The 15,580-nt window shown below is 33.8% G+C and overlaps 2 protein-coding genes across 3 annotated transcripts in view; both read right to left on the bottom strand.

The window, feature by feature from the left end:
- Positions 1 to 316: 316 nt before the first annotated feature.
- Positions 317 to 7,613, bottom strand: LOC102605220 (AP-4 complex subunit sigma). The gene is made up of 5 exons (XM_006338131.2): positions 7,533 to 7,613; positions 7,289 to 7,435; positions 6,881 to 6,967; positions 768 to 836; positions 317 to 682 (listed from the first exon to the last, which is right to left on the bottom strand). The coding sequence occupies exons 2-5, from the start codon at positions 7,427 to 7,429 to the stop codon at positions 548 to 550; spliced, it is 432 nt and encodes a 143-aa protein (XP_006338193.1). The 5' UTR covers positions 7,430 to 7,435; positions 7,533 to 7,613; the 3' UTR covers positions 317 to 547.
- A 6,153-nt stretch (positions 7,614 to 13,766) lies between these two features.
- Positions 13,767 to 15,580, bottom strand: part of LOC102604884 (uncharacterized) — a 40,245-nt gene continuing 38,431 nt past the window's right edge. For both annotated transcript variants that reach the window (XM_006338130.2, XM_015305989.1), the window contains 4 exons: positions 15,350 to 15,533; positions 15,016 to 15,258; positions 14,288 to 14,376; positions 13,767 to 14,173 (listed from right to left, as the gene is read on the bottom strand). In XM_006338130.2, the coding sequence (XP_006338192.1) occupies positions 14,026 to 14,173; positions 14,288 to 14,376; positions 15,016 to 15,258; positions 15,350 to 15,533 (664 nt within the window). In that variant the 3' untranslated portion in view covers positions 13,767 to 14,025. The remainder of the gene's footprint in view (positions 14,174 to 14,287; positions 14,377 to 15,015; positions 15,259 to 15,349; positions 15,534 to 15,580) is intronic.

Genomic DNA, 15,580 nt, shown 5'->3' with positions numbered 1-15,580 from the left:
CCAAAATACGATGCTTAAACCACCTTTGACTTTGAGCGGCCAACTGTATTTTTCTTCTCTTGAAAATTTTACAGTTAGCTATTGTGATTGGTGGCGATGGGAGGCAAACTAATAAACAACCATGAGTTCAAGGAGCAGAAAAAGGGGATTCATAAGAGAAAGAAAGAAAAAATCAATATAGGAACTTCAACTAAAACGGCAGCCTATATAGAAAAAAGTAATGAAAAGAGTTGTGTAATATTTTCCTCTTACCTACCATGGAGACTGAGTGGTTTATCGGGAAAGCACCCAATAAACCAGCCTGTAAAATAAACAATTGAAAGGCCAAAAAAGCAACAACCGGCAACATACTATCAAGAACTCCAAGTCAAACAAGTAAAATAACCAAAGCAATTTATCCTCCTTATATGTTGTCAAAGCAGATGCATAGCATTGTAATGGAAATAAAGATTGTTTTCCTCATACAAACCAATCAAAGAAGGAACACTTCACAAAACAAATGGTTCACCATGATGCTTCGAAACCTTTTGTGCATAAGAGTGGATTCTTATGATGCTTTGTCCATTAGTTGAATTGGAGTCAGAATATTTGCCTTGCTTGTCTCAACAATACACCCATTCATTACCATTTCCTCCAGCATGAAGTGCGCTTTCTCAAGATGAAACATGATATCTAGCTCGCACTATTGAATTAGAAAATTAATAAACCAGAAAGCAAAACATCCCAACTGACTTCCAAAAAATAATCAACTTAATTCACAAACTTACCACATTGCCAAAATGACGATCCATAGTTTCAACTAAGAGGTGAATGAATTCCAAAATAGCTAGTTCATTCTGCCAAATGGAATAGGACATCAATGATGAAAAGGCAAACCAAACAATAATCTTAACTAGCTATGGGACCTACATATGAACAAAGTTTTGTCCCAATAATCCTCCCCCAAAGGCCTGCTGTGCATGAACTAAAAAATTCCAACCACAATTAGGTGTGACACAGCTGCAGTAAAACAGATTGATACATGAATTTATAAAAGGTTTTACTAACAAGACACAACGAGATAAATTCTTTTCTCAGATGGTAACAAATTTTATATATTCAAAAGCACAGCAGTTGTGCTGGCCATAATCACAGGGGCATGATCCAAAAATATACAGCAAAAAATTTCTTTCTTACAGAAATCCAAGAACATCTAGTGTTAGCTTCTGAGTCTTTTGCAGAAGCAAGCAATTCAATTTTATCTTCTGAAAGGAGTTACCTTGACTGAAAATCTCGAGTCCCTAATTTTCATACAATTCACCATATGCATGCAAGGATCGAATTCCTCTACTTTTTCTGACTTGAAGGTCTTCTCCTTTTATTCTAGCATGACAGCATTTCCTTGTATTGTTTGGCATAACCCAGTGTTTCCCTGCTAATGCTAGAGCTAGAAATATGTTCTAAAGTTGTCTAGTCACTTCACAATGTAAGAACAAGTAACTGGTAACTATTGTATATATATGTGTATAAGTGGCCCTTCTTTTTTGAAACTGGTAACTATTGTGTATATATGTGTATAAGTGGGTAAACAGCATATGGGTTGTACTACAACCAAGTTTACAATTGTACTCCAGAAGCTAAACTGATCTACCTCTATATTGACTCTAGAACATCAATAATACAATCAGTATCATCTGAGTATATCTGTTTAGACCAAAAACATAATAGCAGAACATAATTCAGTTTGATCTTCTACATACTACTCTCTATATTTTCAAAACATCTTGAAATCCTCTCCTTCCAGATTGTCCACCAGATGCAAGTAAGGACAATTCTCCATCTACTTCTGTTCTTTGCCATGGATCCTACTTCCTACCAACTTCGTAAAGCTTCTATAATCTTTCCAGGCATGATCCAGGATATGCCTTTCAGGTTAAACAAAATTCTCCACAAATGTTGTCACTTTGCAATGAAGTAATAGATGGCTAATGGTCTCTTCTTAAACTCCACACAAAAAGCATCTGGGACACATTGTGGTCTTTCTTTTCATTAAATTGTCCTGGGTGAGGACAGCTTCCATAGCCAAGAGCCACACAAAACAAGCTACTTTGTGTGGGATATTAGTTCTCCAAATATTTCCAAGGCCAGTTATCAATCTGCTGATTAGACTGATTCATCATCCTATAATAAACAGAAAGGGAGAGGGGGGATACCCTTGTCCGATTCCTTTTTGAGAAGAGAAAAAAGCCCATTGGTCCTCTATGCACAATGACCGAGTATTTCATCATTGAAATACTAAATTTGATCCATATAATCCACCTTCCATAGGATAGAAATAAGGTAAGACCAATTGAGCTGATCAAATGTCTTCTCAAAGTCAAGTTTGCAGATCACACAAGGTTCACCACTTTTAACCCTCTAATCTAGCACTTCGTTTACTACCAAAGTTGCATCTGTAATTTGCTTGTGCTTTATGAAGACATTCTGATGTGTTGAAACAAGCTTGTCAATAATCCTCTTAAGTCTTTCAGCCAAAAGCTTAGACACAATCTTATATATACTGCCAATGAGGCTAATTGGTCTTATAGTGTTCTAATGCCACACCTCTTTTCCTTTTAGATATCAGTGCAATAAAGGAGGCATTGCATGATTTAATCATATGGCAATTCTGATGGAAATCTATGAGAGCTCCCACCACTTCTGGCTTGAAAAAACCCCATGTTCTTTAAAACAAAACCATAGTGAAACCATCAGATCCTAGGGCTTTGTCAAGAGCGTGGGACTGAATGATGGAGTGAACTTTCTCCTCATCAAAAGTTTTTTCAAGCATATCTGTATCATCGCCTGATAAGTTGAGCACATAATTCTCAAAAAAAAACAATCTCAAAAAGTTGGGCACATCTTCAAAATTGGTAGTAGGCCTCTAAGCTTTAATTTGAGTGTATAGATTCTGGTAGTACCTCCTCTATTTGCACTTTGTCTTCAATTATTTCCATCCCACCTTCAGTTTATCTATGTTGTTATATCTCCCATGAGAGTTGGCCATTGCTTGAAAATACTGTGTGTTTCTGTCTCCATCCTTAACCACAAACATCTGGACTTTTGCCTCCAAGAAATTGTTTCAGCTTTGGCCAAATTCTTAACTTCAAACTTCAAAATTGTTCAAGCATGAAGCAGGACCCCAAAAACTTTGATTCAGGCATAACCTGAAGTCTAATTAGCTTACTTCGTACCCATAATCGGAGACCCCCAGTTTACGGTTAGCCTCCGACCGTTCCAAAACCATTCGACATCCTTAACCGTAGCTGCCTCTTGTCTCTAGGGAAGTTCGAACATGAATGGACTGTGGGAAAAAGAAGTCACTTTCATGGGATTTTCTTTCAGCAATACTTCCTCTTCATTCAGAGGTATAGTCTCATTGCCATTAGTTAGGTAGATGTACTTGCCCTATTTCCATGGGTAGTACTAGGATACTACCACCACTTAGGTTACTAATTTCCACCCATGCTGAAATTTCACAGCAAATCGGGATGGTGTAAACATATCCATCACTTTCTGCTTCTACTTTTGTTCGGGAAGTTTCTTTGTCTCCCTTCACTTTAATTCTAGCCCAACTAGGACTGTTCAAAACCGAACCAAAACGAATAACTGAATCAAAAAAAAGTTATTGGTTTATTGGTATTGATTTAGCAGTGTTGGTCGGTTTTGGTTTTTTCTTATATTGGGTTACTGGTTCTTAACGGGTTAACCGATAACCCGATAGTAGATTAATAGTTACATTTATACCATTCGGTATATAAAGTTCTTGACTTAGGATTTAGTTTCATACTTTCATTTCCCGCAGTTGATGTACTTAACCATAGCCACCTCGTGTCTCGAGGGAAGTTCGAACATGAACTGATTGTGGGACAAGGAAGTCACTTTCACGGGATTTTCTTTCAGCAATACTTCCTCTTCATTCAGAGGTATAGTCTCATAGCCATCAGCTAGGTCGATGTACTTGCCCTATTTCCATGGGTAGTACTAGGATACTACCACAACTTAGGTTACTAATTTCCACCCATGCTGAAATTTCACACCAAATCAGAATGGTGTAAACATATCCATCACTTTCACGGGATTTTCTTTCAGCAATACTTCCTCTTCATTCAGAGGTATAGTCTCATAGTCATCAGTTAGGTCGATGTACTTGCCCTATTTCCATGGGTAGTACTAGGATACTACCACAACTTAGGTTACTAATTTCCACCCATGCTGAAATTTCACACCAAATCAGAATGGTGTAAACATATCCATCACTTTCACGGGATTTTCTTTCAGCAATACTTCCTCTTCATTCAGAGGTATAGTCTCATAGCCATCAGCTAGGTCGATGTACTTGCCCTATTTCCATGGGTAGTACTAGGATACTACCACAACTTAGGTTACTAATTTCCACCCATGCTGAAATTTCACACCAAATCAGAATGGTGTAAACATATCCATCACTTTCTGCTTCTACTTTTGCTTGGGAAATTTCTTTGTCTCCCTTCACTTTAATTCTAGCCCAACTAGGACTGTTCACAACCGAACCGAAACCAATAACCCGAACCAAAAAAATATTAATGGTTTATCGATATTGATTTAGCAATTTCGGCAACGGTTTTGGTTTTTTCTTATATCAGGCTACTAGTTCTGAACGGGTAACCGATAACCCAATAGTAGATTAATAATTTCATTTATACCATTCGGTATATAAAGTTCTTGACTTAGGATTTAGTCTCATACTTTCATTTCCCACTGTCTCAAACTCTAGGTTATTCTACAAAGTGCTAGTGATTTCTTCTAACCAAGATGCAAAATGTCAACTCATGGGCATAGTTCATTTGGTTTGTCACCTTATTTCAAAATGATTTTCAATGATTCTTTTTTGTGTGTGAAATCTTAATGGTTAAATCGAGATCGATTTTTCTCCAAGGTAAGCATTGCGTCTTCGTCCCCCATGGCAGATGGAACTCAAGCTAGAAGACAATCAGTTTTAGAATTTTATTTTCCTATTTTGTTTATCTCATCTTTCTTTTGTTTTAGGACAAATTTTGTGTTGTTCTGGGACGGGGCATTTATGGTCTGGATATGATCGTTTGATTCTTAATAAAGAGTCTATATGATCCACCTTTGAATTAAAAAAAAAATAGATAATCAAACTGATAAATAAATATCTTAATGTTTCTATAACGGCTAGCATGTCTACAAATCGATAACCCATAAGTTGAACGATAAACTTCAAAAGTAAACCGAACCAACCGATATGCAGCCGTAAACCAACGCATATGATCTTCATACTGGTTTCTTCTTTTGTTTCAATTCGACTACCACAAAACTACGAATTACTTTAAAAACCTTTTGGGACCATAACTTTAACATCCCTAAGGGCCAAATCCATATGTAGTTTCTTTCCACAGGTTTTGGGCAACATCTCACTGTGGGAGACCACCAATCAAGTAGTAGCTTCACATACTTCCAGCACCATTCACTTGTAAGGACATGTTCGGCAATTTTTCTTGTCAAAAGTTCAATCAGGAAATAGGAATCGTTCATCTCATAAACATTAACATCATGTGCAGATTCCTATACAAAGGTGACCCATCTTCGGACGTCATTTAGAGGTGGAATGTCCTACAAAGACACATGGAATCTACTAACATTACATCTCCCTAGAAAATCCCTGCCTATTGTTTTGGAGCTACCAGAGATGATGATTCTGGAGTTTGATTGGCGATGTTTAGGTTTATGTAGTCATCCATTTGTTGGCCCTGACTACTTCAGCAAAAAAGAAGTTGATGGTTGAATTACAGGTTTCTTTTCCTTTATGTTTGAAGCATTAGTGAATCTTTCTATCCTTAATGCAATCTTCTCCCTCACTGCTTTAACTGTAGGTTGATGGTTTTTTATCTGTTTTTTCCTTGTATAGCAATAATGCTGATGTACCTTCTGTATTTATTGTATTTCAAAGTACAGTAAATCCCTGCATGGAAATCTTCTATTTTCCATCGTATGACCGACATACTCTGGCCCTTTGTGGCCGTGTTAAGAATATAAACAATCCACCTCATGACTTTAAGGCTCAAAGTGACTCTCCTAAGCAGATTTCTTGCAGCATTCAACCCAGTTGAACCAGATTTCAGATCCTGAAATTGTCCTTGTAATGTCATTAGATTAAAACCCTGGGTTAAAAGAAATTTTACCATCCCCCATGTTGAATATAGACTAAGTTTCTGATCAATCACTGACGAATGATTGAGGAGCAAACTAAATTTCCTATTGCGGAGTTGCCAGAAAAGTGGCCATTGAGCTTACAGAAAGGAGAGAAAGTTTAACCAAGAGAGAAAGCTAAACCTCGATTATCGTGGCCCACCTTAAAACAAAAACAAACAATTCTCAGATGAAGCTTAATAGCCAGTGAACATCTAGGGGAACACCTCTGTAATAAGAAAATGTTCTGGGCCTATAACAAAAGAACAAGACAAATACTGATCTGGACTGCAATACTTATACTCCATAGTTATCCTAGTCTCTTAGAGTTCTCCATAGTTGATAGATAGCATACCAAATACCAGCAGTGTGGGAGGTAGGTTCACACTTAAATTTAAGATATTTCTCTAACTATACATATGGAAAATGAATAAGTTTCCAGGTCATAGAATTAGGTCATGGAGGTAAACAAAGGATGCTTCCTGCATTGATATGACAGGATAATGTCAAGAATAGAGGGGGGAGGGGGATCGACCTACACTACTTCAAACATAAAATACGAACAAAAATAAGTTAAATCCGATGTAATTGAGTGGTAAGCAAAGAGGTAAAGAAAGGGTTAGCTGAGTTGTAAATAAAAAAGCAGGAAGAAGTCAACAGTATAACTTACTTCTTCATTATCAACTCCAACAAGGAAAAAGAGTGATGCATATCGCCTATAGACAATTTTGTAGGTACGATGCTCCACAAATGAACACTGTTTTGAAATACAGGAAAAAGAGTATCAACAAGAAAGATTGGAACAAAGAACTTCAGAACCAGAACATGTTATGCACATTCACAAACACAATAAAGAAAAAAAGAATTTTACACAGAAATAATAAGCTTAAAAAAGGTTGAGAAAGCAGAAAGCTGACTAGTATACAAGTAAATTATTTTTAAGGGATCCGTCATGTAATTTCATTTCATTCTCTATTCTGATCGCATTAGCAGCTATGTCTACAGAATTATAACAACGTTTGAACATAGAAAGACTAAGAATTGAAAGACCCATAAGAACATAGAAAAAATTGGGAACCTGTTGTTCGTTGCGGGCAAGGCATTTGCGTACAATTTCACCCTCAAGGGCACGTCTTTCTTCAAGAGTGAGGTATTCGTAATACTGGGCAAGACGGGTTTGTCCTTGCTTATTCACCATTAGTATGAATCTGATCCCCATGATTACCTGATCCAATTCCAAATTCGATCTGGTTAGGTTTTCTCTTTAGGATTTAATTAAAATACCCAAAACCCACAACAGACATTCACTAATCTGAACTTACTTGCTTTAATCTTGTCTATCTCTAACTAAGAAATTAATTCTTCCTCTTACATGACATGGAAAAGATAGAAGAGCCAGAGAGTTGAGGAAGAAGAAGAATATATAGAAGAGTGAATTCAGCCCATGTACGACCAAGGCTATTTTCGTAATTTTTATGATTTATCTAAGGGCATACAAGTCAATATATATCAGTTTTCTTTTCTTGTTAGCCGTACTGTACTCTTCTGGAGTCTCATCTCTTGGGATCCTATTCTTCTTCCTCAACTCTCTGGCTCTTGTATCTTTTCAAAATATTCAATTTTGGTTATCAAAGCTCCTCATAATCATCAATCTATCTCAATTTTAGCTGCTTCTGAGCAAGTCGCACATATAATCAGCTGCAAAGGGTTTTAAGTAAGAAGGTGTATTCCTTTTCGATTGTTGCTATCAATACAATATATGTGCTTCCTGATTCTCTGTTATGAGAAATTTAACATCTTCCGGTTATATTTTGAGAAAACCAGCATATATTATGAGTTGGGTTTTATTTTGTTGTTCTTTTTTTTAAAAGAGTCTTGTGTGCATGTCTAATCCTACACTCTATTTTACTCTTTAAATATAGAGTTTGCTATTTGTTTATTGTTTTTTTTTTTTTAGACAATTCACTCTTACTCAATTCTCTATTTTTCTCTCTAAAAAAAAAATCTTTCCTTAATATTATATTATTATTTTCATTTTATTTTTATTTTCTTATTTCATTATATAAATCCTTTCTTCTTTTTACAAAAAATTACCATATAATCTATATAATATTCATGTAAAATTTTGTTCTTTTCAAATTATTCATTAAATATAAAATTATATTTTATTCTAAATTTCTAAATAAAATAAATTACAACAAATATTATATATATAATACATATTAACAAACAATTCAAATAAAAGTGAAATCATTGATGAAATACAATTACATACTAATAAATAATGCATTATCATAAAATTTAACATAAATACTCGACTTTCAATACTATTATGTTGCTCCCATAATGCTCTATTAATGCATTACGGATGAGTAATTTTTTGTCCATATTTTTTTATGTGTAGCTAAAAATTGTTTAAATTAACAATTTCATCTTGTATCCAATTATTTCGTGTACTAATTTACTTTCCCTATTCCATTTTGAACTATTGCAAAAAGTATTTTCATGCTCATTAAAAAGTGTAGTTTAATAATTTATCACTATAACATAAAAGTAGATTGTTTGAATTATCATGTAAATTTTGTGTATTCTTCATAGTGAAAAATAATTATAATTTTAAATTAAATATTTAAAGTGACAAACTTTTTTTAAAAAATTTAGAAAAATTGTTAATTCGGAATGAAATTAGTATACTTATCAATAGTACTATGATTTTTTAGATGTTATATTACTTAGAAAGTAATTCAACTATTAAAGACTTAATTAATAGACTCGTATAATATAAATAATTTGAAATTAGATATTTAAAGTGACGATTTTTTTAAGAAACAAAATAGAAAATTATTAATTTGGATAGAAATAGTAACTTGCCTCTATTGGACTATAGTTCTGCATATCATATCATCCTCAAAGTGATGCCCAAAACGAGCTAATCAATGCATTAAGCATTATGTCAGATGCATGAATTCATATAGGCCTGTACAATAAAAGTAGTGGTTGTCATTAGTAGAGTGGTGGTACAACACCAACTTCCACATTGGCTTGTAGTGCACTCTTTTCAAGGATCTCTTTGGTATCAATTCAAGTTGTTGAGGATATCATTAGGAGGAGGCCACAAATGCAACAGTTGCTCCAAGACAATCTTCTCAAAGCTCAAGAGAGGATGAAATTTTATGCTTATTTGAATAGATCCGATCGAGAGGGAGTTTCAAGTAGGAGACTTTGTGTTCCTAAAGCTCCAACCTAGCTTATAGGCAAACATCTATTGCTTTAAGGAGGAACCTGAATTTAAGCTCCAAATATTATGGATTATACAAGATTCTGGATAAAATTAGTCAGGTTTCTTATAATTTAGAATCTCTTTCTACTGCTAAGGTTCATCCTATATAATATTTCATGCATCATTGTTAAAGAAGAAGGTGGGCACTAGGGTAATGGTTCAGATTTTCTTGTCATTAATAAATAATGATGGTCATGTTTTAGTTTTTCTTGTGGGCATCTTACAAAGACAGATGGTAATTGAGAAAGGGCAATGTGCATGGCTGCTATCAAAGTTTTGTTCAATGGTCCAATCTTCCTAGCAACATGAGAAGATTATGACTTTATCAAGACGAAATTTTCTGCTTTTAATCCTTAAGAATAAAGATATTTTCAAGGCCTGAGTTTGTTATGAATTTTTGGTGAAATAGTAAATAAAAAGAGGAGAAGTAAAACAATAATAATAACATAAGTAGGATATTAATGAAGCTCAACGATTGACTGAGATTAATAATTATAAATAACAGAATTGACAGAGGAGAGATATTTTTTATCTAGAAATTTGATAACCTACCAACTTCTTCTTCACTGCTCCTCTCTAATCTATTCTCTTTCTTCTTCCTCCTTGATTCTCTTCTAACTCTTCTTCTTCAATAGATATGATCATATGAGCTGTCAGTGGAGATCCAACTTTTCATTTTTATGTTTTTCAATTCAGTTTAATTGTAATCTCACTTTCCCTTTTATAAATTAAAAAATTCCCAAAACACTATTTCATTATTATTTCTTTTCCTGTTATTGATTGTGTAACTTTGAAGGTTCAAGTTCATAACAATAGGTTACTTGATCAACCATACTAAATATTATACTTCTTTTATTATGATTTTCTTTGTTATTTGATTTATTATTACCAATATTTGCAGCTGTTTATTTTCACAATATGACGTCATGTTATTTCTATTTTAACATTTTTAGGTTTATGAATATTTTTTTAGTCATAAAAATTTTACGAGTTCAAGTGTAGCTTTCGTTAATAGGTTTCCAGCTTTGTAATTTTCAGAATTTTTTCTCTAATATTTAGAATTTTATAATCAACTTAAAATTTGCCTTAGAAAAAAATATGATAAGGATTTCTTAATTCAAATAAATATCACAACTGAAATAACTCAAATGTCTTCTTCTTTTCCTAAATTTGGAATTATATTTTATACAAATTCTTTCTTTACTTGAAGTAAATATCACAATTAAATTAAAATACCTCATATGTCTTCTTCTTCGTCTTCTTTTCTCAGGATCTTCTTTTTGTTTGCTTCTTTTCTCATAAATATAAAAAAACCCGCACATACTTCTTCTTGACTTCTCCCACTACTTATTATTTATCTTATGTTAAATAAATTATTATCATTTTTCTTTAATCTAAATTATTCTTAGTTTGCTTTACAGCCACATAACAAAGAAATAAAGATAAGTAGAATTAATAGTTTATTTTTTTCTTTTTGAATTTGTGCTAGGTAATTCAAACAATAAATTTTATGTTTCTTTCTCTTTATTTATTTATTTCAACTATATTGTCTCTCTCCACTCTTAATTAAGGTCAGCATCATTTTTTAGTTTCTTAGCATTATCATTTGTTATAGATTTTGCACTTTTTTCAAAATTAAGAAATTCTAAAATTTATTTTCAGAGTAAAATATCTTTTAAAAATTAAGAAATTCTAAAATATATGGTAAGATAAAAATAAATACTTAGAGTTCTAACTTTTTCTCTCATCAATATAATTAAAAAATATGTCAATAGTTCTGAATTAATGCTATGAATGTAAAGTTGCATATTGACAGTTTGAAGCAATAGAGTAGGAAATTTATTCTCTCAAAAAAGTTAACGTTTTAAAAATAACTTTTAACCTTCCTATATGAAATAATCATCGTGCAAACCACACACTTAACTAGCGTAATATAATTTTATAAGCTGCACTAAGGTGTAACTATCTTTTAAAAAAACACATCTCAGAATTAAATACATGTATAACTATTTTCCTCTGTTTCTATCAAATCTCATCATCTACACTGAAACTTTAGCAGAATGGATGTCAAGACTAGTTGTTTTCCTCTATCTCTATCAAATCTCATTATCTACACTAAAACATTAGCAAAATGGAAGTCAAGGTTGGTTGTTTCCCTCTGTCTCTACCAAATCTCATCATCTACACTGAAACTTTAGCGGAACAGAAGTTCATCTACATTGAAACTTTAGCAGAATGAAAGTCAAGGCTAGTTGTTTGCCTCTGTTTCTATCAAATCTCATCATCTAATGCTGAAACCTTAGCAGAATGAGAGTCAAGGCTGGTTGTTTCCCACTGTTTCTACCAAGTCTCATCATTTACACTGAAACTTTAGCGGAATGGAAGTTCATCTACATTGAAACTTTAGCAGAATGAAAGTCAAGGCTAGTTGTTTGCCTCTGTTTCTGTCAAATCTCATCATCTATGCTGAAACCTTAGCAGAATGAGAGTCAGGGCTGGTTGTTTCCCACTGTTTCTACCAAGTCTCACCATTTACACTGAAACTTTAGCAGAATGAAAGTTAAGACCGGTTGTTTCCCTCTGTCTCTACCAAATCTCATCATCTACACTGAAACTTTAGCAGAATGATGTTGGGGTTTATTTGCCCTGATTTCTTACCATAAATAGGTTTTCCTTTTAGGAAAAGGTTTTAATATTTTACTAGTCCTTTTCTTGTAGGAAAGGTTTAGGACTTTATAAATATAGGCTTGTTCCTTCTAACTTAATTAGCATTCACAATGTAGTCTTAAGGGCTTTGAGAGTTTTGGTTAGGGGGAGAATTTGTGGGTCACAAGCTTGATACGTTATCACTTGTGTGAACCTCCCATGTATTTCGAGTGAATTGGTTGAGGTCGTTTCTCTCTATATTTTGTACTCTCATACTTATAGTGGATTGCTCATCTCCTTTGTGGACGTAGGTCGATTGACCGAACCACGTTAATGGTGCTTAGTGAATTCATGATGTTGAAATGATAGGAAATGTTGTAGTTATGTTGGCTATCCTAGTAGGAAACCTTTCCAAATAACATTTGTATACAATATGCCGAGTTTGTTTTGTGGTGGAATCTGCCAGCTTGAATATGAAATGTAATGACTTGCTCTCTAGTTCAAATTCCGATTATTTGTTGTCAAGTTGGATATTTCCTGGAATGAGATTTAACTCGACTTGTTGGAGCAAGTAGTAAGTCAAAAAGACAAGTCACAGGGTAAAAATTTTACAGTGCTAAAACAGGCTTCAAGGCACAAATGCGAGAAAATGACATAAATAGACCCTCAACTATAGGAGTAGGTCTAAAATGGTCCCTGAACTATACACTTAACAGATTTAGTCCTTCAACTATTCAAAAACTTGTCAATTTTGGTCCCTTAACTATACACTTATCGATTTTAGTCCCTTAACTATAAACTTACCGATTTTAGTCCTTCAAGTATTCAAAAACTTATCAAGTTTGGTCTTTGTCCATTTTTTAATACAAATAGCTTAGGTTTATATTAATAGAATCTATGCCTCGAGAAATTAAATCATTTAGCAACTTTTTATGTTGGTTCTCTCTCTGTTACTTTTTCTTTAAATTAACCTTACACGAAAAACCTTAACCTCAACGATTTAAAATAAATTCACAAGAAAAGAAAATATAAGTCATAATTTTATTCAACAGAGGATAAAATGAAGCATATTATTGTTACTAACGACTTGAATATGCTAAACTTTATTATAAAAAGAAAAAAGTTATTATCCGTTAAATCCAAAGTTTGTACTCCAACGATTTGATTGAACAAAATTTGTTTAATTTTTCAGAAATGGTAATTTATAAAATGGTAGATTTGCAATTTTTTTAAACTTTTTTAAAAATAGATCAATTTTATTATTCTATTCATTTTATTTTACGTAAAGAAATTTGAGTAAATTAAATAAAATTCGCATTGATTAGCATGATGCATGATAAGTTTCTCGAACAAAAACTATCAAAGTTTAGGATGGTGCGTATTAAAAACCAAAGCTATTTGTATTAAAAAAAATGGACAAAGACCAAACTTGATAAGTCTGTAAATACTGACTAAAATCGGTAAATCTATAGTTAAGGGACTAAAACCGGTAAGTGTATAGTTAAGGGACCAAAGCTGACAAATTTTTGAATAGTTAAAGGACTAAATCCGTTAAGTATATAGTTCAGGGACCATTTTAGACCTACTCCTATAGTTGAGGGACTATTTATGTCATTTACTCGCACAAATGCACTAACGGAAAGCTCCATTAAGATTAGTAAACTTTTATATGCATTAGGAAAAGTTCTTTCACGGCTCAAGGTGTTTTGTTCAACTTACAACTTCACAAGAGTCGTAACGTGGTCCCACATACCTCACATACATACCAGCTTGCACGAACACTCTGGTATTATCCTATACATTGTTGGCCTCTATCTAAAAAACTATAGACAGTGAATATAACCAATAAAAGAATATCACAAAGGAAGTTATGTTTTTTTTCTTTTCTGTTATGACCTCCAGAAAACATCAGGGTCATTACTGTACAGTGTGCGATCTTGAATCTCGAGATTGGCTACATGGTAATTTATGAGACTTGCTTGAGCTGTTTTAAAGAGGAGAAGTCCAGTAGGCAGCATCCACCAACCACTATCGTCCCTGCACCCAAAAACACCACCGTGTTCCCATATCACAACATTAATAACTTCAACCAATATAATGTAATTTACTGCCAGTGGCTATTGCCTTGGGATATGACTTGAAGCTCCTTACATGCTAAAATTCCAGGACTGAATGTTCGGATGTCTTTTCGCGGAGGATTGGCTATGAAAATGAACAAATCCACAAATGAAAGCTACTACCTGTTGCAGATGTTTCCAGAAGAAAAAAATCACTCAGAATATGAAATATCAGTCGGTGAAAACTATCATAACTAAGCAAGCCATACAATTGAAATACAGTGAGAAGGTGTATCCTGAAGAATTCTTAGTATAATTATGCATAATAGACTAATCCAGAGCTATGATTATAAAAGGTTAATATTGTTCAAATGACCAGCAGCTTCAAAATTATATCATTAACTAATACTTGATTTGGATGCTCCTTGAACTGGTAAAATGGATAAAATCAAACTCAATTCAATGTAGCAATTGGGCTGAACATAGGGCATAGGGTTCACACTTTTATACTGCAAGTTTGATGAAGGAAATTCTTCATTTACTTATGCTATTCATTTTTGGAAGAAAAAAGGAGAGGGTAAAGAGATAAGGCTGGAATCAGAAAAGGTCAAAACATGTTGGTTTCCTATTCTAAACAAATACCAAGCAAACGAAGGCATAGTTGTAGCATGGCACATAAATTATTTATCAAGGTAATCTAGGCGAAAGAGAAAAGACATGGTAAGGAACACAAAGTGATTCTTAAGAACAAGGAGCATTTTGTCATCTTATCAGTGACACAGGAAAATAGTAAAAAAACTTGCAGAGTCCCTGGCTACTTACAACATTAATTGTTGAGATGATATTCCATAGAGCATAGACACGGGCAGGCACTGCTGATCGCGCAGGTCCGTGACTAAATAAAGCATTGATTCCAGCTGGAAATGGAAGAAGTATACCAAGAGGAAGAATAGACAAAAAGAAAAACACGTCTAGCATTGAGATAGAATACAGCTGTAGCAATGTGAGCAAGACTAGACTAAAATCTCCTAATAGGAGTATTGAGATGACCAAACCAATAACATCCTACAAGATTATAGAACAAGCATTAGTATCAACTTGTGAGGCTGACAGACCGAGAAAGAAGAACAGCAAAAGCAACTGAGATGAAACATACCTGATGGCCAACAGGTCTTGTGTTCCGAATTATATAATAGAACGGGTAGCATAGAGTCAATTGGTCTTTAAGAGCCTGTAGGTTTTTGTCATGTAAAATTTCTCCAGGTATTTTTTTCTGCACTGTTGCATGTTCATTGACTCTAACAAGATCAAATGCCTTTCTCCAACGATTAGCAGGTGTACTGCATCCAAAGAAAGAGAATCAAGGAACTATAGGATAGATTGAAGC

Source organism: Solanum tuberosum, unplaced genomic scaffold (genome assembly GCF_000226075.1).
Source record: "Solanum tuberosum cultivar DM 1-3 516 R44 unplaced genomic scaffold, SolTub_3.0 scf00003, whole genome shotgun sequence".
Classification (NCBI taxonomy): Eukaryota; Viridiplantae; Streptophyta; class Magnoliopsida; order Solanales; family Solanaceae; genus Solanum; species Solanum tuberosum.
This window is presented reverse-complemented; position numbering and strand designations above follow the sequence as displayed.

Excerpts from the sequence above, each read along its gene's own strand:
- LOC102605220 (XM_006338131.2), bottom strand. The coding sequence starts at position 7,429 with ATGGGGATCAGATTCATACTAATGGTGAATAAGCAAGGACAAACCCGT. Across the intron at positions 6,968-7,288 it reads TTGCCCGCAACGAACAACAG|TGTTCATTTGTGGAGCATCG; the intron begins GTTCCCAATTTT and ends ATTTCAAAACAG. Across the intron at positions 683-767 it reads ATCGTCATTTTGGCAATGTG|TGCGAGCTAGATATCATGTT; the intron begins GTAAGTTTGTGA and ends CTAATTCAATAG.